At 44.4% G+C, this 22,173-nt stretch overlaps 3 protein-coding genes across 4 annotated transcripts; 1 reads left to right on the top strand and 2 right to left on the bottom strand.

Moving 5' to 3' along the window:
• Positions 1–5,192: 5,192 nt before the first annotated feature.
• Positions 5,193–6,424, top strand: LOC127305671 (beta-1,3-galactosyltransferase pvg3-like). Its single transcript, XM_051336180.2, has one exon. It carries the CDS (start codon positions 5,281–5,283, stop codon positions 6,298–6,300), a length of 1,020 nt encoding a protein of 339 aa, XP_051192140.1. The 5' UTR covers positions 5,193–5,280; the 3' UTR covers positions 6,301–6,424.
• A 121-nt stretch (positions 6,425–6,545) lies between these two features.
• Positions 6,546–10,121, bottom strand: LOC127305670 (26S proteasome regulatory subunit 7A). The gene is made up of 10 exons (XM_051336179.2): positions 9,965–10,121; positions 9,535–9,616; positions 9,044–9,135; positions 8,821–8,898; positions 8,674–8,735; positions 7,961–8,105; positions 7,651–7,869; positions 7,362–7,543; positions 6,991–7,166; positions 6,546–6,855 (listed from the first exon to the last, which is right to left on the bottom strand). The coding sequence occupies exons 1-10, from the start codon at positions 10,049–10,051 to the stop codon at positions 6,698–6,700; spliced, it is 1,281 nt and encodes a 426-aa protein (XP_051192139.1). The 5' UTR covers positions 10,052–10,121; the 3' UTR covers positions 6,546–6,697.
• A 2,362-nt stretch (positions 10,122–12,483) lies between these two features.
• On the bottom strand, positions 12,484–21,705 carry LOC127305672 (pyrophosphate-energized membrane proton pump 3). Of its 2 annotated transcripts, XM_051336181.2 has the most exons (15): positions 21,368–21,704; positions 20,319–20,521; positions 19,415–19,618; positions 17,372–17,523; positions 17,149–17,296; positions 16,926–17,058; positions 16,074–16,246; positions 15,543–15,663; positions 15,051–15,238; positions 14,254–14,691; positions 13,752–13,916; positions 13,508–13,663; positions 13,316–13,427; positions 13,014–13,233; positions 12,484–12,832 (listed from the first exon to the last, which is right to left on the bottom strand). In XM_051336181.2, the coding sequence occupies exons 2-15, from the start codon at positions 20,406–20,408 to the stop codon at positions 12,733–12,735; spliced, it is 2,400 nt and encodes a 799-aa protein (XP_051192141.1). In that variant the 5' UTR covers positions 20,409–20,521; positions 21,368–21,704; the 3' UTR covers positions 12,484–12,732. The 2 variants fall into 2 exon arrangements, with proteins under 2 accessions (XP_051192141.1, XP_071679039.1); XM_071822938.1 differs by having other exon boundaries at positions 16,926–17,296; positions 21,368–21,705.
• Positions 21,706–22,173: the final 468 nt, after the last annotated feature.

The following is a 22,173-nucleotide window of genomic DNA, read 5'->3' as shown; positions in this document are numbered from 1 at the left end:
ACCTTTAAAACCTTTCAAAAATTTATTCCTTGTTTTTCCAATATAGAGCTCATGGGAAAGTAGCCTAAAAACTATAGTGTTAAGGAACATATCACTTATGTATCTTAGTTCTTAGAAGTTGCTTGTTGAGCGGTAACCATGTTATCTGGGGACGCCATCAACCTGTCACACCTTTGTTGAATATCATGTGAATTGCTATGCATGTTCGTCTTGTCTGAAGTAAGGGAGATTTGCCATGAGTTGAAATAGTTCGAGTATGCATATTGTTAGAGAAGAACATTGGGTCGCCAACCAAAGCCATGTATCATGGTGGAAGTTTCAGCTTGGACACTCAAATTCTCAAAATCTATTATGAGAATATTATTATTGTTGAATGCTTAAAGCATTAAAAAGAGGAGTCCATTATCTGTTTTCTATGTTGTCCCGGTATGGATGTCCTTAAGTTGAGATCTATCAAAATCGAGAAATCAAATGCGATTTATCTCCTTGGACCTTTGTACAAGTGGCATAGAGGTACCCCTTTGTGATACTTGGTTGAAACATATGTAATGCGATGATAATCCATGGAAATCCGAGGTAATTAGGACAAGGTGCGGGCACTATTAAGGTGAATTATGATAAATCTAATTTGATTCCCATCAATATCCCTGATGATAGAGTGAGTATTTTTACTTTTGCTCTCAACTGTCAGCTTGGCAATCTCTCATTTGTGTATCTAGGGTTTCCTCTGAGTATTACCAAGCCAAGGAAGGAATACTTTATGCCACTTATAATGTCTATTCAGAGAAGGCTGCCTTCATGTGCTATGTACTTGAATTATGGGAGAAAATTAAGACTTGTAAACTCAGTCATATCCTCTTTACCAATTTTCCGTATGAGTACACTCAAGATTTATCAAAGGATCCTGGATGAGTGTGAAAAATCCATAAGACATTGTTTATGGAGAAATAAGGATCTGGACAGTAAAACTCCACCACTGGCATCATGGGACATGGTCTATCGGCCAAAGGACCAGGGTGGGTTAGGAGTGCTCAAATTGTCAGTTCAGAATGATTGTCTGCCTTTGAAGCATATACATAAGTTTTATAATCAGGATAATATTTCTTTGGTGAATTTGGTGTGCGAATCTTATTATCAGAATGCTTTGCCGCCTCTTCGACATAGAGACATTTCCTTTTGGTGGAGAGATTGTCTTAAGTAACTTGCTACTTACAAGAACATGGCATCCTGCCTGCTCAAAAGTGGTACAACTATTCTTTTTTGGTTAGATAAATGGACTTCAGATATCTTTTCAGATAAGTGGCCTTTTCTTTTTACCTTTGTCAAGGATATCACACAATCAGTCCAGGATGTTTTTAGCACAGTTGATGTTGCATCCTCTTCCACTTGCCTCTGTTAGTAGAAGCTATGAATGAATGTCATCAATTTCTCACTCTCATTCAAGCCACACACTTGTCACCAGAGAAGGATCAATGGATAGTGACTACTCCTGGATACAAGGTTTGTTCTATATACAAATCTTTGATGCGGCAAGGGCCTGTAATACCTGCTATGTCATGGCTCTAGAAAAGCTGCTGCCAGAATAAACACAGAGTTTTTTCTGGCTACTACTCCATAACAGATTGAATACCAGAGCTATGTTGCAAAGGAAAAAAAATCATGCCTAACTACACCTGCATAATGTGTAATGAATCTGTTCTAGAAACAAGAGATCATCTGTTCTTCACTTTACTCCTTTGCGGTTTGCTGCTGGCAATACCTATGCTCTAGATGGGCTCCACTACCTGATAATGTGCACAGTTCGGTTCAGGATACTATTTAGAGTCTGAAGGCACAAATACAGTAGCCTTTCTCCATGGAGATTATAATACTAATTTCCTGGTCTATTTGGATCACAAGGAATGACTTCATCTTTAAGGGGGTCAATCCACGCTTATATCGATGCGGGCGAAAGTTTAAAGATGAAATGGCCCTTCTGGTTCACAAGGCTAAGAGGAACTCATATATGGGTCTTAGGGCCAGGGTTGACAGCTTTCTTTAATTTCATAGCTTAGTTTTTGCTATTTTTTTCTGGTGCTACCCTCGAGCACTACATTTGTAAGTATATACATTTTTATAAAAATATGCAGTGAGGAAACTCAGCTTCAAAAAAAAAAATTGAAACATTCTTTTGTTAAAAGGAGTCGAAGTAGAGGCACTGTAAGTTCAGCTTGAGCCTTCTATATTTTCTAGAATTATTAAAAATCATTAAATTGTATGGCTTAAAGAGTAAATATTGAAATATTTGCTTTGGTAAGAGGAGTCACAGTAGAGCTAATCTGACTTAAGGCATCTATATTTTCTAGAATTACTTTAAATTGCGCGACATAAAAAGTATACGTACAAATGTACTAAGAGTATTTCCAATTGCGTTTCAAACCGCATCCGGCACAAGCCGGATTGAGCGTTTGCAGGCCGCGGCCATGTGGTGCCGTTTTTTGGGGCATATTGATGTCTACGCACACTTCTATTCCTGTAGACAGTGTTGGGCCTCCAAGAGCAGAGGTTTGTAAAACAGCAGCAAGTTTCTCTTAAGTGAATCACCCAAAGTTTATCGAACTCAGGGAGGTAGAGGTCAAAGATATCCCTCTCAAGCAACCCTGCAATTACAATACAAGAAGTCTCTTGTGTCCCCAACACACCTAATACACTTGTCAGATGTATAGGTGCACTAGTTCGGCGAAGAGATAGTAAGATGCAAGTGATATAGATGAATATGAGTGGTAATAACAATTTGAAATAAGTATGGCAGCAAGTAAACATGCAGTAGAACAGTAAATAAACGGTGATTTGATATTTGGAAACAAGGCCTAGGGATCATACTTTCACTAGTGGACACTCTCAACAATGATCACATAATAAAACTACTCTACACTCTCTTGTTGGATAACAAACACCATTTATTGTATAGGGCTATAAAAGCACACCTCAAGCCGGAGTAAACAAGCTCCACAACATCCGGAGTTCATATTAAAGTAACCTCTAGAGTGCATAATAGACCGTTGCAATTTAGACCGAGTACTAACATAACATACACACTGTCAACAATAGCTATGAAAGGGGGAATAGATCGCATCAATACTATCATAGTAATAGTTAACTTCATAATCTACAAGAGATTACAATCATAACCTACGCCAAGTACTACATGATGCACACACTGTCCTCTTTACATCATGGAGGAGGAATAGACTACTTTAATAACATCACTAGAGTAGCACATAGATTAATAGTGATACAAAGCTCATGATCACATAAAGATCACACCATGGGAGAGAGAGAGAGATGAACCACATAGCTACCGGTAGAGCCCTCAGCCTCGGGGGAGAACTACTCCCTCCTCATCATGGGAGACAGCAACGGCGATGAAGATGGCGGTGGTGTCGATGGAGATGACTCCGGGGGCAATTCCCCGTCCCGACGGCGTGTCGGAACAGAGACTTCTGTCCCCCGAATTGGAGTTTCGCGATGGTGGCGGCGCCCCTGGAGTCTTTCTGGAGTTTCGTCGATTGGTGTCGAGTTTTTAGGTCACGAGGGGTTATATAGGCGAAGAGGCGGAGTCGGAAGGGCGCCAGGGCTCCCTCACCACATGGCGGCGCGGCCAGGGTGGGACCCGCGCCCCCCTATGGTGTGGGTCCCCCTTGGCCCCCCTCCGGCTCTCCTTCGGTGTTCTGGAACTTTCCGGGGAAAATAAGATCGTGGGCTTTTGTTTCGTCCAATTCCGAGAATATTGCCCGAACGGCCTTTCTGGAACCAAAAACAGCAGAAAACAGGAACTGGCACCTCGGCATCTTGTTAATAGGTTAGTTCCGGAAAATGCATAATAATGACATAAAGTGTGTATAAAACATGTGAGTATCATCATAAAAGTAGCATGGAACATAAGAAATTATAGATACGTTTGAGACGTATCACATATCTGTTTCCAGTCCCGTCCCCCAAATAGTAGTTTAAAAAACCAGAAACATTCCAATTCATTCAAATTTATTATATATTACAAAGATCTGAATGAAATCCGACCAAATTTAAACATAAACATAAACTAATGCGTATGTGGTGGTCGGAGCGGTCGAACTACTGGAAGAAGTTGTAATCGTTGTCGGTCAGAACGTCCTGCTTGTCACGAGGGTCGGCGGGATCCTCCTTCACCGCACTGCTAGGACCAGCTTTCCTGTCGTCGTGCGTGAGGTCGATGAGCGGCCCGCCGTTCTCGCGGATGGACATGGCGATCACGTCCTTGATGTTCCCTGCCCAGATGATGTGGTTATTCAAGGACGATATGTACACGACGATGTATCCCGGAATGTCGTCGAGGTCGTCGCTGGTTGCGAGGAGTCGCTACTTTCGGAGGAGCACCGCCACCTCGTCGTTCTCCTCCTCCTTCACTTCCGGCTTCGGGCATAAACGGTCGGCGCGTTGTTGCCGCGGCACCGGCTTGCGGATTGTAATGCCGACGCCGCTGCTGCCACGTTTGTGCCATGGCGTCAGAGTCTCGTACTCCTCCTTCACCTCGCGCTTCGGCACGGGATAGGGGGAGACACGGTAGGAGGAGGCCGGTGTCGAGCGTGCCAGCCCTGACAACGAAGAGTGGGAGGAGGACGAAAGCGAGGTTCTCCACCTCGATGTCGACTAAGGCGGGGACGGCGACATCTCGAGCCTAGGAGCGCCGACGCGTAGGCAATTGAGGATGGCGAAGAAGGTGCACCCGGCACACCCCAGAAACGGATGCGCCCGTCCTTGTTTCACGATGTGAGCGGCCCCATGAGGCCGTTGGTGTTACGCAGCTCTTCGTTTCGGCGCGCATCAACCCACCAAGCGTCGTTGACGGTGGCGACTAAAAGCGCCAACGAGTGAAGATGCTCTAAAAGCCCTCACAAACTGGGACTAGTGAGGCCGGCCCTGTCCTCGAGGTGCCTATGTAAAAATGGACGGAATTGATACAAGTTGACGTTTGTGCACGGGTTGTAGAAGTTTTGCTTCTCCTGCCGCGTCTCCCGTTCCCCTCACAACCTTTACGCAAAGCGTGGCCATTTATCGTGCATTCCAAGCTCTCCCTACACCCGCAAGCCGCGAGTCAACCACGCATCCATCACACGACGAGCTTCATTTCACCAAGCTATCTACCTATTCCTACATACCTAGAGCCCCGCGCGCCCGCCCACTTGCGCGCAGGCCACACACACTGGCTTCTTCTTCTTCTTCTTCTCCGGCCGGCGCCGAGCAATCTTCTCAAGTTCATGCATGGCCAGCGACGCGAGTAAGCATGGAGGAGGTGGAGGAGACCAGCAACCCGCCATGAGGACGAACCGCGCCGGCTTCCCCAAGCTGTCCATCTCCAGCAAAGGACTCATCCTGCTCCCGCTCCTCCTCCTCGGCATCATCTACCTCGTCGTCTACCCCAAGGAGTTCGAGCTGCAGGCGCTCATTGGCTCCTGCAGCCCGGCACCAGCGGACACCACCGCTAACGAGACCGCCGCCGTCGGCAAACCCGACTTCCGGCTCCTCATCGGCATCCTGACCTCGGCCGACTTCTACGAGCGGCGGCACCTCCTCCGCATGGTCTACGGCCGCCAGCTCGCCTCCACCTCCCCGCCCCTCGCCGCGCAGATCGACGTCCGCTTCGTCTTCTGCCGCCTGTCCACGGACGTCCAGCGGGTGCTGGTCCCGCTCGAGATCCTCGCGCGCGGCGACATCATCGTGCTCGACGCCTGCGCCGAGAACATGGACGGCGGCAAGACGCACGCCTTCTTCACCGCGGCGGCGTCCCTCTACGCCGACGCGCCCTACGACTACGTGATGAAGGCCGACGACGACATCTTCTTCCGGCTGCCGGAGCTGGCGGCGTCGCTGGGGGCCATGCCGCGGGAGGACGCGTACTACGGCGCCACCATCCCGTGCGGCAGCAGGGACACCAGGCGGGGGTGGTACATGTCCGGCATGGGGTACGCGCTGTCGTGGGACCTGGTGGCGTGGATCGCGGCGGCGGAGGACGTGACGCGGGGGCGCACCGTCGGGACGGAGGACAGGATGGTCGGGGAGTGGCTCAAGTCCGGCGGCAAGGCCAAGAACAGGTTCAACGCCAAGCCCGCCATGTACGACCACCCGCTGTCGGTGCCGGCGACCGAGTGCGCACACCAGCTCGTGCCGGACACCATCGCCGTGCACCGCCTCAAGGACAACCCGCGCTGGGCGCAGACGCTCAGATACTTCAACTTCACCGCCGGCCTCCAGTCTTCCAAGTTCTACAAGTTCGACTCCTAGTTCCTGGCCGTTAAATTTTGTGGCTTTTTTTACATTTTCTTAAAACTGGAGTGCCTTGTCTCTACTTGTATCTACTATATGATCATTAATTTTGGAGAAAATTGTGTTGGACAATTGAATTGAAGACGACCAAGAAATTACAGAGATAAGCGGAGGGAAGTTGTTGGCACACCTACATCGCTGTGCATACAGTCATGTGCAATTCTGATTTTCGGACGTGTTTCCTTTGTTAAAAAAAGTTCTACTGCGTAGAGAAATGTCTTTCCGACCAGCATTACAGAAAGCTAAAGAGATGTCATCTACTACAAACCACCAACGCGACAAAGGGATATGAAAATCAACACACTGTTGCAACATGGATGTGAACATGTACAGAAATGAAAGAAAGCCTGTTTGCTTAATTATACACCATGTATTTCGGGGTCGCACTGAACTTCTGGTACCCCTTTATGACCTTGTTCACCGAGTCGAGGAAATCCTTCTCTGTCACGGTCTTCCTGCGGGCACGGATGGCATACATGCCAGCTTCTGTGCAGACACTTCTTATATCAGCACCTGAAACAACGAACAGAAGGACATGTCAACATGACTGGCTAGCTGAGATGATTCGATGGCCGGATCCCAGAAGATGCCTGAAACAGCCAAATCAAATCTAACAGAAACCATTTAGATGCAGGTTGATGTACTCACCAGTGGAGTTTGGGCAGAGTCGCGCCAGTAGCTCAAACCGGATATCTCGCTCGCAGTTCATAGTGCGTGTGTGTATCTTGAATATTTGAGTGCGGCCCTCCAAGTCAGGCAAGCCAAATTCAACCTTTCTGTCCAAACGACCAGGACGTAGAAGTGCAGGGTCCAATGTATCAGGCCTGCAAAACAGAAAATGCTGTTAGCTTGTCAGCTTTATTAATGTAGCCAGTGTTCTCACTGCAATAAATTCCTGAATGCATGAAAATGTTTAAATAACATATTCTTATGTAGATCACTGAAGTTTCTGAATCATAAGGTGAGCACCGTACCATATTGGACCATCATGAAAAGCGTAAGAATGGGTAGATGAGTACCTGTTAGTAGCCATGAGAACCTTTATATTCCCTCTAGCATCAAACCCATCAAGCTGGTTCACAATTTCTAGCATAGTACGCTGAACCTCATTATCTCCCCCAGCCCCATCATCAAAGCGAGCTCCACCAATAGCGTCAACTTCATCAAAGAAGATAATGCAAGCTTTCTTTGAGCGAGCCATCTACAATAGTACAAATTTAGATATCAGAATGACTGTTGATAAGGCAGAACATTCTAGTCCAAGAAAATAGATAAATCCCCATAGGATATCTGCAGCGGTGAGTATACCTCAAACAACTCCCTAACCATCCTAGCGCCTTCACCCACATACTTCTGAACTAATTCGCTTCCAATTACACGGATAAAACAAGCATCTGTGCGATTGGCTACAGCTCTAGCAAGAAGAGTCTTGCCAGTACCAGGCGGACCATAGCAAAGGACGCCTTTCGGAGGGTCAATGCCAAGTTTTACAAACTTTTCTGGGTGGAGCATAGGAAGCTCAACAACCTGCGAAAATTTGTTAAGCAAAGAATAAATAAAGAAAGTCCAGTACTAGAATGTAGAGACTAATTACAAGTTCCTAAATACTTTGGCATACCTCGCGCATTTTTTCAATCTGATCTTTGCATCCACCAACATCGTTATATGTCACATCAGGCTTTTCCTCAACAGTCATCATTGTAACACTTGGGTCGATTTTGGGTGGCAAAGGAATTTGAATCTGGTACTTGTTTCGATCAACACTGCATTAAGAGATGAAAAATCCACAACGTGAGAATGATAGTGAACAAGCACAGGAAAATAGCATAGGTAGCATCAATTATGTTTATCTAAAAAGAAAACGAGTCATAAAATCATTTTTAGTTTAGTTAAATTTGCTAGCTCTAAAGATCATGTAGGGCAGTAAGTTCCTTGCTTAATATTCTGGATTCATGAGCAACAAATTGAACTTGTACCTAAGCCAAGGCTACTGCTTACAGAGGTTGTGTCTTTAATTATTGCCATTGCCCTTTAAAACAAATAATACTCAAATAACACTAGGGAGCAAATAATCAATTTCATCTGCCTTCAGATAACGCTATGAATGAATGATAGATCCCAGTAATAGCCACTGGTCAACTATTCTTTAAAAAAAAACTGATCTGCATACATGATGGCATATAACCCATCCTACATGTATAGTATACTAGATGCTGCAGCCTTATAGCTTGGTTTAAGTCACACACATAAAACAGCAGGCCAGGATTGCTCAGGTTGAACTGAATGAAAGATGCATGGTACACTAAGACCAAAAGACAAGTAGTAACCTACCCGACTCTCATCCCTTCCTCGATATCAGTTGGGGAAACTTTATCCCCCAATCCAACCACAAACTGCATGATCCGAAAATAAACCATAAGAGGCTGGCGTGAATCTAGGGATATACGACTGAAACAAGACAACATTAACATGGTATACCTTTGCAATTTGTTTAACATTAATCATGTATTTGGCATCATCAGTATTAGGGCTTATAATCTTGGTACACCTTGCTACCTGTAGTGTGAGGAAGATGACTTATTAGCACAGCGGCGCATATACAGAAGAAAAACAGAATAATATAACCCTAACTATTATGCATGATAGGACCTAATGTGCAAATGTAGGAAGTAGTAAGAACACATTAGGCCAAGTGATATACTTGTAATGGCTGTTCTTCTTGCATCATCTGTTTGTCAGACACCAGATCCCACTGGCTAGGCGGAGCCAGCCCAGTATCCGACTCTTTTATCCCTGAGATTTCATAGAAGTGCATACGGATCAGGTAAAGCTAATTCGGAGGTGTTACCCTCCTAATAGGGTACTAATAACTAGATAAACTTCAAAACTGTGCAGACGCTTCAAATGTAATAGCAAACTTTGACAATGAGATCAGGTCATGGTTGGTTAGCTCGTTCAATGAAACTATGCAAACAAAAAAACAAACTGTATCATAATGAACAGTATATCCACAATACACACTGTCTTCTGTAAATAAAATTAGGAACCTTGTACCATCTGAATGTAAGATGCCAGGTGAAACAACTGTACGAAGTGCTAAGTGCTAACAATCAACCTCTAGCTCAGCAGCAAATTGGGCTACATCTCTAGAGCTAAACTAGGCAATAACAGATGATCAAAATCCTTACGCACCGCAAAGTTCATTGATCTTCTTGGCCTTCTCCTTGATCTCCTTCTCGACCCTCTTGATGCTCGTGGAGTACGGCCCCAGCCCCTGTCAACAGCAGCCAGAATTAGCAAACTTGAGCAACAGCGACGCAGGGAACACTAGATATTTCGCCTAAAACACCCAATTCTACTGCACAGACGAGGGCACAAAACGACATCCCGTCGCCGGCATCGAAGCCCTAACTAACAGGATCAACAGCGATCCCACGCAGAACCGCGAAGCATCAACAGGCCAACCCCCGGCAAATTCGCAGAAGGGGGAGCGGCGATTTCCCCAGAGAGCAGGAGCCCAAACCCTAGACCAACCCTGGGCGCGAGCCCGAGACCGGATCGCCGAACCAAAACCGAGATTCAAGAGAGGGTAGGGGATCCGAGGGGGGGTCGCGGCACGCACGTAGGTCTTGAGGAGCGCGATGTCGTCCTCGTCGAGCGGGCGAGGGTTCTTCTCGGTCATGATGTCGTCCTCCGGCTCCGGCGCCATGGCCCTCGCGGCGTCTTCTCCGGCGGGCGGCGGGCGGCGGGCGGCGAGGCGAGTGAGGAGAGGAGACTGCGGGTATCTGATGCGTTGGTGTGTTCTCTGCTGGACTATTCAACTTTTGCTCCAAGAAGAAGCCGGCCGGCAACCGAATACGTATCCGCGATCCGTATTCGACCGATATCCGTATTCCTAACACCAATACGAATACGTACTGTAGATATTGATATTTTTTACAAACTTAATGACATTTAAACATGTTTGGTTTAAAACAAGATTAGTCAGCTTGTATGCACGCAAGAGAAGAATATTACGTACCTTTTCCTCAAAAAAAAAAAAGAGAAGAATATTACCTCCGTTTACAATTAGTTTGTGTTCTGAGTTTAGTCAAAGTACTTTGTAAAAGCAGTAGGGCCGGCTCTCATTTCCCCCCCTCCCCCCTCTCGTCCAGCTACAGTAGGTTGAGGGTCGACCTCCGTTGGCCGGGCCGCTCCGAGGCCTCCTCCGCCGGATTAGCCGGCCGGAGATGGTCAAGGAAGGGCGCCGGAGTAGATAGGGCTAGTTTTAGATTTAGATCTAGCTTGTTTTCCCCTGTGGAGTATGGCGTTATGCCCATGGGAGTCTGGCCATGGCGGAGTTGGAGAGGCTCCCGGTGGCTTGTGGTCGTCCCGGCTCCGGTCGCGGCGCTCCGATGGTCGGAGCCGGAGGCGAAGGGCGGCGGTGCTACCACAACTCCCCCAATAAAGCTCTCAGGCTTTTCTCTCGATCTGGATAGATCCGTCCTGGATCTTGCTTTCCCTGGCCACCACGGTGGTGGAGAAGAGGAAGCAACCCTTGATGGAGCTGTCCTTTGCAGATCGACGGAGAGGCGGTGGCGGTGGTTCTGCTTCATCCTGTTCTTCACAGCTAGAGGTACTTCTGCCTCTGCTATCCATGGCCGGCATGGCGGCCTGAAATCAACAACCTCCGATTCGGAGGCCCTGCAGCTTCCTTCCTGCTGGAGCTCGGCGCGTTGCTGCTACCAAGTGGTGCGTCCCCGGTGGCTCCAAGGCGTCCAGCAGCGATGGATCTTCGCCGGACTTGGGTGTTCGGGCATCTGCGCCCTGTTCTTCGGCGGCGACGCTTGGAGGACGCCGGCGACTTGTGGTGGTGACGCCCAGGGACTCGATTGCGTTTTTATCTTTAGTTCTAGGGTGTTTTCTGAAAGATGGCAGGCCTTATCTTCTAATTACTGGTTCTTTAGGGCGAGTGATGTAAAAGGGCTTGTCTGTAAATTTGTACCCACCACTGATGATAATTGAGGTTTCTCCGGGGTCTTCTTGACCCCTTCTTTGTGCAAAAAAAAAAAAAAAAAAAAAGTACTTTGTAAAATATGACTAACTATTTAGAAAAAAATATTAGCATCCATAATGTAAAAGTTATAGTATTTAAATCACCATAAGCTCTATTTTCATACTATGTGCATTTGATATTATAGTTATTGATATTTTTCACTATAATTTTGGTCAAAAATTTAGTTGAGCTTGACTTTAGAAAATATTAGAACGCAATCTGATAAAAAACAGAAAAGGTACATATTTGAACACAAATTTGTCATGTCGTAACTTTTGTGTTACTGCCACATGAGCATCTACAGATTCTAGCTGAGAATTCAAATGGAGATTAAGGCTCAACCGCACATGGTCCTGCCCAAAGCCCAAGCCTTCTCAGATGCAGTATTCTCAAAACACATAAATAGAAAAAAAAAAAACATAGAATTAGGGTGGCATGCCCACTTAAATTTCATTCCACACAAAAAATCAACTTTATTAAAATATGCATGTATCTAGACGTATTTTATTGTGAAGATACATTCAAGTTTAGACAAACTCGAGACATTACTTTATAGACAGATGGAGTATTAGAAAACCAAGGCCTCTTTGGTTCAAAGAATTTTCAAAATAACTTCTAGGATTGCAATCCAGACGATATAACACATACTCCATCTTGTAGGCTTCAATCTTTTTCATATCATATAGCTAAACAACTTATTACCTATTCTTACATCTTCGCAAATAGGATTTCACGCATCAATAAAATTCCATTTATTGCCAAAAAAAAAGGATTCCACGTATGCTGACATCATATAGATGTGTTTTTCAAACCATGAAAACCAAAGAGGTCGAGGAAGTTGGATCAACGAGCGTTTGACTACACGAAAAGCATATGAACCATAGCAAGACAGTGAGTGCATGTTTCCATCAAAATGGAGTGCAAAAGAATCCTTGGGAAATAACTCTTGAGGATTTATATCCTACAAGACATACAGGAAAAATCCACCATCTGTACACAGTGTTACTAATTCCTTCGGTTGCATTCAATTATCTATTTTACAAGATGATATTGGGGATGAAAGTTACTATGGTATATCTAGAAGTAAAATAATGAAGAGAGCAGCGGACAAGTCATAAAATTTGAAGTTCATTCTAATCTCTGTTACAGTATATTTCTCCAAAGTTTGTATCATTTGTCCAATAGCAACAGTCAAATACGCACCATCAAAATGGGCAAAGAACTGATTCTCTCCTTCCAATATGACAAAATGGTACTAAAAGCCAAGCATTACATCCCATTCAGGTTAACGCCTCATCTACAAGATCCATACATGCTTCTCCGATGGGTTAATGGCAAGCTCGATGTATGGTTAATTACAAAAAGATTGGGGCCATGACTAATGTGATTGTGGCGAGCATCTTGATGAGAACATGGATCGAAGGCCCTGCCGTGTCTTTGAAGGGATCTCCAACCCTGCAGCACAATATAAATATCATTCAAGATCATGTGATCATTAAGAATGAGCAAAAAATACCGAAGTCACATAACAGGATTGAAGAAGAGGAACATTGTTACTTATTTTAGCATGTGTTGTTCAACAGTCAAACCTCAGTTCAATAAACCAAAAGCAGCAGCAAATAAGTGAGAAACTTACGTATCGCCAGTAATTGCAGCCTTGTGAGACTCACTGCCTTTACCACCAAGTGCGCCAGTCTCGATGTACTTCTTAGCATTGTCCCAGGCACCACCAGAAGTGTTCAAGAAGAGTGCCATGAGGATACCAGTGACGGTCGCAAACATGAGCATAGAGGCAACAACTTTAGCTCCAAGAAGAGGCTGGCCAGTAGCATGGCCCAAAATCCGGAAGATGATGCCTGCAGATCATATAAATTAAACTTCAAAAAGCACCAAAGATCAGAAACAATAATACCACAACTCCCACACCCATAAACTCACCGACGGCCATGGGTGACAGAATTGCCAAGGCCCCTGGCTTTATCATTTCTCTCAAGGATGCAGAGGCCACAATTGCAACACAACGACCATAATCAGGCTTCTCTGTATAATTCTGTATGATATTATCTTGTAAGTTGGCGCAAATTTTCAAAGGCACAAAACTGAAGTACTTGATGTTTAACAGGTACTCACCATAATGCCAGGCCTCTCAAGAAATTGTCTCCGGACCTCAGTAACAACTTCTTGTGCAGTTCTGCCGACAGCTGAACAAGCCCATCCACTAAACAGGAATATAAGCATTGAGCCTAGTAAACCACCAACAAAAACCTCTGGAATTGCTATGTCAACCTGCAAGCAAATGTGTGAAACCACTCTATATGTCAGAAGCACCTAATTTCAACATTCCATGTATTGAGGTAATAATAATAATACATACCTCTTTGAATGGTAACTGTGCAAAAGCAGCTACTTCATCCATATATGCGCTGAACAAGAGAAAGGAAGCCAGAGCTGCTGACCCTATAGCAAATCCCTTTGTGGTAGCTTTCGTAGTGTTACCCACAGCATCTAGGATGTCTGTGATTTCCCTAACACTTTCAGGCTGCAGAATTTAGTCGACCAGTGTTACAATGATAGAAGACAACATAATTAGTCAAAACCCACGTATGAACATGATTAATTAAATGTTAAAAAACTCTAGCCGTTGCAACTTTAGAGTGCTTCAAAACCCACGTACAAACATGATTAATTAAATGTTAAAAAATCTAGCCATTGCAACTTTAGAGTGCTTCGAATATGTACAGGTAAAAAAAGAGTACACTAATTAACAGCCTTAGCATAAATTGTTTGCTAGGAACTACAACAAAGGTGAAACATATGTTTGAATTACCTATATGCAAGAAGAAATATGTGAGTGAGGAGATATCTGTTTGAATTACCTGCTGACTCATCTCCACAATACCCCCAGCATTATCAGCTATAGGACCAAACATGTCCATGGTGAGGACATATGCTGCTGTACTAAGCATCCCCATTGTAGCTACAGCTGTCCCAAAAAGACCACCAGTTGGGTTGCCAGACTCGTCTACCAAGCCAGAGGTACGTCCCAACCAAAATGCTGATATAATGGCTACACTTATCACTAGAACTGGTAAGGCTGTTGATTCCATTCCCAAACTTACTCCAGCGATAATATTAGTTCCATGTCCTGTGGAACTTGATTGAGCCAAAAGGCGGACAGGCTCATGTTTATAATCTGTGTAATACTTCGATATCCAAACAAAAGCATATGCTGTGATGATGCCCACCAAGCCACATAAGGCGAAATTGAGCCATGCAGTAGGTGCTTGTTCAGTGTACAGGAGCCAGCGAGTAGACTGGAAATATAACACAGGCAAATAATCAAAAAATCACTCCATGGGAAAAGAATATAAACTAGAGTATTCATCCACATGGCACCACAAACATACGTGGGAATCCATATAAATTATTTTATGGTTTACAACTATGTATCCTTATTAATTTGAATATGATTTGGTTTACATAATTAGTCCTAATTACCAGACTAAGGACTAGGGCCTACATTTTTTTCCCTTGTGGAGAAGTTTTGTGATGTTTGTTTTTCCTGGGAGCATTTAACCATGATCCATGAACAATCATTTTCTGCGTATAATAGAATACTAGAAAGATAAGCCAGTAGTCAAAATATTATTATTCACCAAACAGCAAGACTTACCACTCCAAAGGTAAGAACGGCAAGTAATATAGTAATAGAATAGCCTTTCTGCATAATTGCCATGGGATCTTCAACAGGGGATATTAATCCAGAGTCACGTGTTCCCCTAATTGAGAGAATGCCAACTGATGACACGACCAGATCAAAAGAATGGACAACAAGAGGAAACAGAATAAAACCAGAAGCATCTGCAATAGTAAACAATGTTGATTATAATCCAACTGTAATTAAAAGGAATGTTGAAAAAGGTGATTCTCAATTTTCTTCAAAACCAAGTACATCCGTGCACGGTGCACCGAGAAGGCGAGAAACATTCAAAGATTATTTTCATAACATGACCGTAGATTAAAGGAAATTTATTATCATCCATATTAGCAACTACCTATGGCCAGTGTCCCTATGGACCAAAGTACATCATTTGGAGGAAAATTATACACAATGTCACTCGACATCTCAATCAGAGATTTAACACGACAAGGAAAAGAGTCTTGCCTTCAATTTTGCAGCGCTCTGCCATTGTTGCACCAAGTATCATTGCACTGATAATTTCTGCTGCTATACTTTCAAAAAGATCAGCACCACGGGCAGCACAATCTCCAACATTATCACCAACCTGTGCAGGTTTTTATTATTAGCATATATAGTAGCAGACAATAAAATATAGGCTAATGGCAACTCATTAATAGATAATCAAATCTTGTATTCCAGCACAGGGAAATATACCATTCACAAAAAAAGCACAGGGAAATATACTGAAAATGCATATACTGTCCTTCAGAATTCTACGACGCATTGGACAACAACGCTAGTCCACCCCTTACAGAAACAATAGCATGTTTGGGTTTGGGAATGAATGCAGGCTGTTAAGGTCACATACAATATCTCTGATAAAACTTATGAAGCTCATCAGTACTAAATACAACCCTTATGTCTAGATGTATTCGATGAACAGAATATCAGACAATTTCAATTAAGAGAATGGAGAAGAAACAATTCAGAACTTTAGTAAAGAAACACAATTACCAAGTCAGCAATGACAGCAGGATTACGAGGATCATCTTCTGGTATTCCCTGCTCAACTTTTCCAACAAGATCAGCTCCAACATCAGCAGCTTTGGTGTATATCCCACCACCCAACTGAGCAAAAAGGGCAACAAACGACGCACCAAAACCATACCCCACAAGGAGAAGAGGCACTACACAAAATCACATGAAATCAGCAACAGTAAAGGTGTTGCTTTTGCATTGAAAAAACTTATACAAATTTGCAACTCCAAGCATATCATCAGTGGATCAGTCTGTAGAGCACTATCTTAATCAGGTACTAAATTTTGCATGTCCATTTAGGACCTAGATTAACTTTTTTATAGTACCATTTTATTCATTCAGACTTTCACTGTTGGTCCCTGTGTGATACTTCCCAATAAATAATTACCCCTAGCTTTTTATTTCATGTTTTAGAATGTGTGCGGTCCAAGTTTCAAAAGTTCGATCCTCGATATGTTCGTAACTATATAAATTGTCCATGCGAACACTAACTAACTAGATCTATCGTAAGAAGTATTTGTAGCGGTATATTTTATGATCTATTTAGTAATATGTTGACTTATGCTGCAAGTCAATATATCAAATAAAAATGATAAAAGAGCACAGTAATGATCTTTGAAGCAAAATGTGTTCCCTTACTCAACATTACTCCACTAGAATCGCCGTTTATGAACTTAGCATCGGTCACCAGTTTAACAAGAAAATTTTATGTACGGGTCAATTTAACATTTTTTTACCGTGTAAACTACACCATATAGCTCAATTGACAATTAGAGCTTAGTTCTATCTACCCAGGTATTGAATAAACCATGTTTGAAACAAACTTACAGTCTGTAACCTTCATTGAACCAGGTGAATCTACTTCAAGCCAAACATAAAATGTTGCATAGAGTAATGCCACACCAAATACAGCCATGCCAACAACTACGATGGCAGAGAAACCACCTGCACGTACAGCAATCTGTTTCGAGAAATCAGTCATTGTTTCGAACTCTAGTGCCCAGGGCAAACACATGAAGAAAGATAACATATCAAGGATGCAAACCAAAACCTGCAATGCTTCCCTCGCAGATCGTCGAGCAGCACTTGAAACTCTAACATTTGCACGTACAGAGACCCACATCCCAACAAATCCAGCTAGTCCAGAACAAATAGCTCCAAGGAGAAAGGCAATGACCGTAATAAATGCAGATGTTGTCCTGATCAGTGATGAGATTTATGAGACAACAAAAGATGGGTACAACTGAAGTTTCAGAATAACAGTAGAAAATCACCTTCCAAGGCCTGATGCCTCCTGCTGTGGGGTGGTAGTGCGGAAGAGATAAATGAAAAGGATAACAAGTGCCAGGATGCCAGCCATTTTAGAAATAGCTCCATATTGTGTCCTAAAAAATCCTTCAGCACCATCTCTTATGGCATCAGATATCTGAATACAATATCAATATGACAGATCAAGAACTTGATAACAATATTATCTACAACTGGAAAAAAGTAGATAAATGAATAAAATATTGGAAATCAGGACCTCCAAAAGGATCAACATACAGCACAAAAATCCATGTCCAATTTACAGGTCCAAACGAAATTATTTACAGAGATGGATTTATTTACAGAGATGGAGCGGACTGGCCTTGCGCTGCGGCTTCGCTGGCTTTGGCTCTCCCGCACGGACGATCGACGTGCGTGGAGCGACCTTGACCTGCAGTTCACGCCTGAGGAACGAGCGCTGTTCTTCGCCTCCACCACCATGTCGGTTGGGAACGGCCGCGACGCGCTCTTCTGGGAAGACAGGTGGATCGGCGGCCACGCCGTCCGCGAGATCGCGCCAAGCCTATACGGTTGCATCCCCAAGCGCCGGCGCAAGGTCAGGACCGTCGCCGAAGGGCTGCTTGGAAACGCCTGGGCTCAGGACATCCACGGCATCCTCGGCGTGCACGAGATTGGCCAGTACCTGGCGCTCTGGGCTGCCGTCTCGCGCACCACGCTTCGCACCGAGCCCGATAGGCTGGTCTGGAAGTGGACAGCCACTGGTACTTACACTGCCAAGTCTTGCTACCTTGCGCAATTCCATGGCTCCACTGCCTCCAGCTCCTGGAAGCTTAATTGGAAGACTTGGGCGCCGCCGCGGGTCAAGTTTTTTACTTGGCTTGCCTGCATGGATCGCTGCTGGACTGCCCAACGCCTCGCCAGGCGAGGCCTCCAGCACCATCCCCGCTGCCTCCTCTGCGACCAGATGCCTGAGACCATGCACCATCTCCTCCTCGCCTGTCCCTTCTCCCGACAGGTTTGGCACGAGGTGTTGGCTCGCCTCCGCATGACCTGTCAGCCGCCAGACAGCAACGACGCCTCCATCGACGAGTGGTGGCGCAAGGCCAGGCAGATGACCGCTAAGCCTATGCGCAAAGGACTGGACTCCTTCACCCTGTTGACGCCTTGGATGCTCTGGAAGCACCGCAACTCTTGCGTGTTTGACAGAACTCAGCCCTCGGTGCGAGACTTGGTCCAGGAGATCTTTGATGAGGCTCATCTTTGGGCTAGGGCCGGCGCGAAGGGCATTAGGGTAGTGCTTCCGACGACCTGGGACGTGCACTGAGTCACTTCCTGTACCTGTACCCCGCCTCCTAGGAGGCTTGTAAAACTCTCTATCTTTTCAATGAAATGAAACGCAAAAGTCTTTTGCGTTTTCTCGAAAAAAAATAGTATAACAGTGTACATGTGTTGCTTTATGCAATTAAATATGCCATTGAACTAGTAAAATAAAGCAACGCACAACTAGCTGACATTTTGTAAGACTCACTTATCATGCTATATGATATTGCCAAAAGGGTGTTTTAGATGCCTCCACGACCTAATCCATAATAACCTCCTCAACTGGAATCATGCTAGATTGTGTGATCTGTTAATTTGGTTAACATGCTATGACATGGGATATGCTCTCAATTAGTATTGAACTGTGAATATTCCACACAGTCCCACATGCCGCAGCTAAATAGCACTATGCAACCTGAACCAACACATTTTACACTGCAAATACTATCCATGATCTAGCATCGCTCATCAGACATCAACACAAGGACTAAAACCGAAGTATTAAACCTCAAATCTAAAGCTGCGGAATAAAACAAGCCAGTTATAGTTTCCTAGGTTGGTAACTTTGTGTGATTAACAGCGGTAAGCAAAAGATGATAAAAAGGTGTTATACAACATTTTGTAGTCATGTCAAACATGATGAAGAAAACCAATAATTTGCAGCGAACATGAAGAAAAAATAAGGCACTGGTATATCCTCAATGGCTCAACACAAGCATTCTTAATACCTCAGACATCTCTGGAGGTCCTTCATCCTTGGCAAGCACCCACTTTGTGAGGTAGAGGGCGAAGAATAAACTGAGTGTACATATACAGAACACGAAGACTATAATTGGTGATGTACTGGCTCCTAAGTAGAACACGCCACAGACACCCAAGAGAAGAAGAACAATCAGGGCACGAGGATTTATCTTCATCAACATACGGAAGACCTGCATTAGTCAGAATAGCAAGTGAGTGAGATGCAACTAAATTGCTCATAACATGGCAAAATAAATCCACCCAATTGATGAGGAGAAATATTTCACAATTCAAGAAAAATATTTATTGAAGATCGTAAATTAGAAAAAGTGTGCATAACATGTACATGAAAACAGCTAAAGTAAAACATATGACCAAACTACTTAGGTCGAATCATTTCAAAACATGTAACAGCTTCGACAAAAATAAAAAGACACAGTGCTGTACACTTGCACCTATTGAACTTTTGAGCTACATGACATTTTTGTTGGAGTACAAGCAGCAATAAACCGAGATGGCTTCATTTCGTTGTGGAAGATTAAATCATTTAAGAAAGAAAAATCAAATAATAAATATGAAGTTAAACAGAGGAAAGGGTAATCACAATGTGGCGTTCCGGAATGCCAATTTTCCGACTGGTATGTACTTGGATATGTAACGATTTAGAAAGATATGGTGAATACAATAAAATACTGTGAATACTTTGACAGAAAAAATTATGGACCATTCATGCAGATATAAATAAAGGAGAAAGAGCTCTCGCCTCCCATGCAATTGCATATATTAAGCACATGAAGAAATTTATGAGCAGTACAGATGAAAAGATGAAAGTGGACTAAAAAGATACTCCTAGTAAATGAGAAAAGCTTAGCAATAGTCAATAGGTCATACCAGCGGTACAGATGATTTACTGCGTACAGTGGAAAATGTTCTTGGTCTCTCCTGATACGGCCTTCCTTTTTCCATGTCACCTTCCATCATGATGGAATAAGAGTTTGCCCTCTTGGTTACTAGAAAAGGAGCGAACTCCCCACCTTGGGGTAGGTCGCTCCCAGATCCCGGACGCTCAATTTTGGATGGTCTAAACCAAACACCTTCACAAGCAGTAAGATGAAAAGGTCAAGCACATCCAGCTTTCGGTCTCAGCTACAACTACCTAGAAATAACCTTTTCCCTCACCATTCTACAGGATGGTAAGTACTTGATGACATACATAAGCATTAAAATATGATCCACAAATCACAATATGTATATAAGATGACAAATCAGGTAAAGAGTTACAAACGCAAGCCTTCTAAACCCTAAAGACACAATTCAAAAAAGATTTGCTGGTGGATACGCAGTAAGAAAGATTTTCAGTTGATAGCAGGTGTTTTACAGAAACATGTGGGCTACACTACACTTAAATCAGAGTATCAGACAAAATTTTCACAGAGAAACAGGGTACGGTTTTATACTATATAGAAGAACAACAGCAAATGATGAATGTCGGTCAACCACAGATGGTTTTCCAACAAGCAAAGCAACAATACTCAGAAACGCTGCACCGAATCTGAATGTCAAGGTATGACTGCTGGAAATAAAATGGGAATTCGGTTTACTTGGAAATACCAGGTGGCATATAGGGCACTAACCATGAACCACAGTTCCACGAGCACTTCACATCAAGAGTGTGCAGGCCCGGGAAACTAGTAACCGCGGACAGCTAGTGCCAATGCGGGGCAACCACGAACCAACCATCTACATCAAGCGCGCAACCCCCGAAAACTAGTAGTAACCACGAACAGCTCGTGTTTCACACCGAACTAGCACGGATCCATCCGCGTCGGCCGCAGATGCAGCACTAGGGTTCACGATTAACATGGCTCGCATTGCGCGATCACCGCGAATCTACCTGATCTACCGCCACCTACGCAGATCGAGCCGATTCGGGGTCGTACCTTCGAATTTTGGGGGGCGGAAGTCAGTAGGCCCAGCGTCGAGCGAAACGACGAACGGTAGATTCCAGAACAGCCGCCGCTATCCCTCGTGGTCGCCGAGATCTCTCCTCGTCGCCGCGGTCAGCAGGTCTCCTCGTCGCCGCGGCCGCGTCCCGGTCGCTTCCCGTGGCCACGCGCAGGCGCCGGCGCCGGCGGAAGTGGCAGTTCCCGTCGTCAACGCGGCCACCGGCGGTCGCGGTCCCCCTCGTCGTCGCCCACTCGGCTTGGGTGGAGGAAGAGGAGAGAGATGGAGAGGTGTGATGCGGTTGGAGTGGAGATGCGGGAGAGAGAAACCTGAGAGGTAGGGCTGGGAAATAAGCCGAGCTCGTCGTGAGCCGTCTCGAGTCTCCTCGGCTCGGCTGGTGCCAATGCATCACTGAGTATAGCGGACTATAGTATCAGCTCTCACTTTTCTCTCCTCCACATCAGCTTTTCTCTCTCCTCGACATCAACATTTCTTTTTCAGATTACAACATTGAAAATAATGCAAGAAAATTATTTTATTCAACTAAAATTGTTACCGATTACATTATAAAAAAAATTACATAAAAATTTGAAAAAATTACATAAAAATTTAAAATTACATAATCTAGGCATTAGCCCACACATGCTCAATCAAATCATGCTGGAGCTGTGTATACATCGGTGAGTCCCTCTGTCGTTGGCTATTCGACGGTACCTCGGAGGAGGGATCCTCACGAGGGGGAGAAGAAGTAGGGGCCATAGGGCGGAGAGCACTCGGGACGGTGGTACGCGATTTACCCAGC

This window comes from Lolium perenne, chromosome 6, assembly GCF_019359855.2.
Source record: "Lolium perenne isolate Kyuss_39 chromosome 6, Kyuss_2.0, whole genome shotgun sequence".
NCBI classification, from domain to species: Eukaryota; Viridiplantae; Streptophyta; class Magnoliopsida; order Poales; family Poaceae; genus Lolium; species Lolium perenne.
This window is presented reverse-complemented; position numbering and strand designations above follow the sequence as displayed.

Coding starts and splice junctions, on each gene's coding strand:
- LOC127305670 (XM_051336179.2), bottom strand. CDS start 10,051: ATGGCGCCGGAGCCGGAGGACGACATCATGACCGAGAAGAACCCTCGC. Junction 8,899..9,043: donor AAGAAGAACAGCCATTACAA/GTATATCACTTG, acceptor CTCACACTACAG/GTAGCAAGGTGTACCAAGAT. Junction 7,870..7,960: donor AGATTGAAAAAATGCGCGAG/GTATGCCAAAGT, acceptor AAATTTTCGCAG/GTTGTTGAGCTTCCTATGCT.
- LOC127305671 (XM_051336180.2), top strand. CDS start 5,281: ATGGCCAGCGACGCGAGTAAGCATGGAGGAGGTGGAGGAGACCAGCAA.
- LOC127305672 (XM_071822938.1), bottom strand. CDS start 20,408: ATGATGGAAGGTGACATGGAAAAAGGAAGGCCGTATCAGGAGAGACCA. Junction 16,247..16,925: donor TTCAATGAAGGTTACAGACT/GTAAGTTTGTTT, acceptor GATTTTGTGTAG/TGCCTCTTCTCCTTGTGGGG. Junction 14,692..15,050: donor CCGTTCTTACCTTTGGAGTG/GTAAGTCTTGCT, acceptor TTATATTTCCAG/TCTACTCGCTGGCTCCTGTA.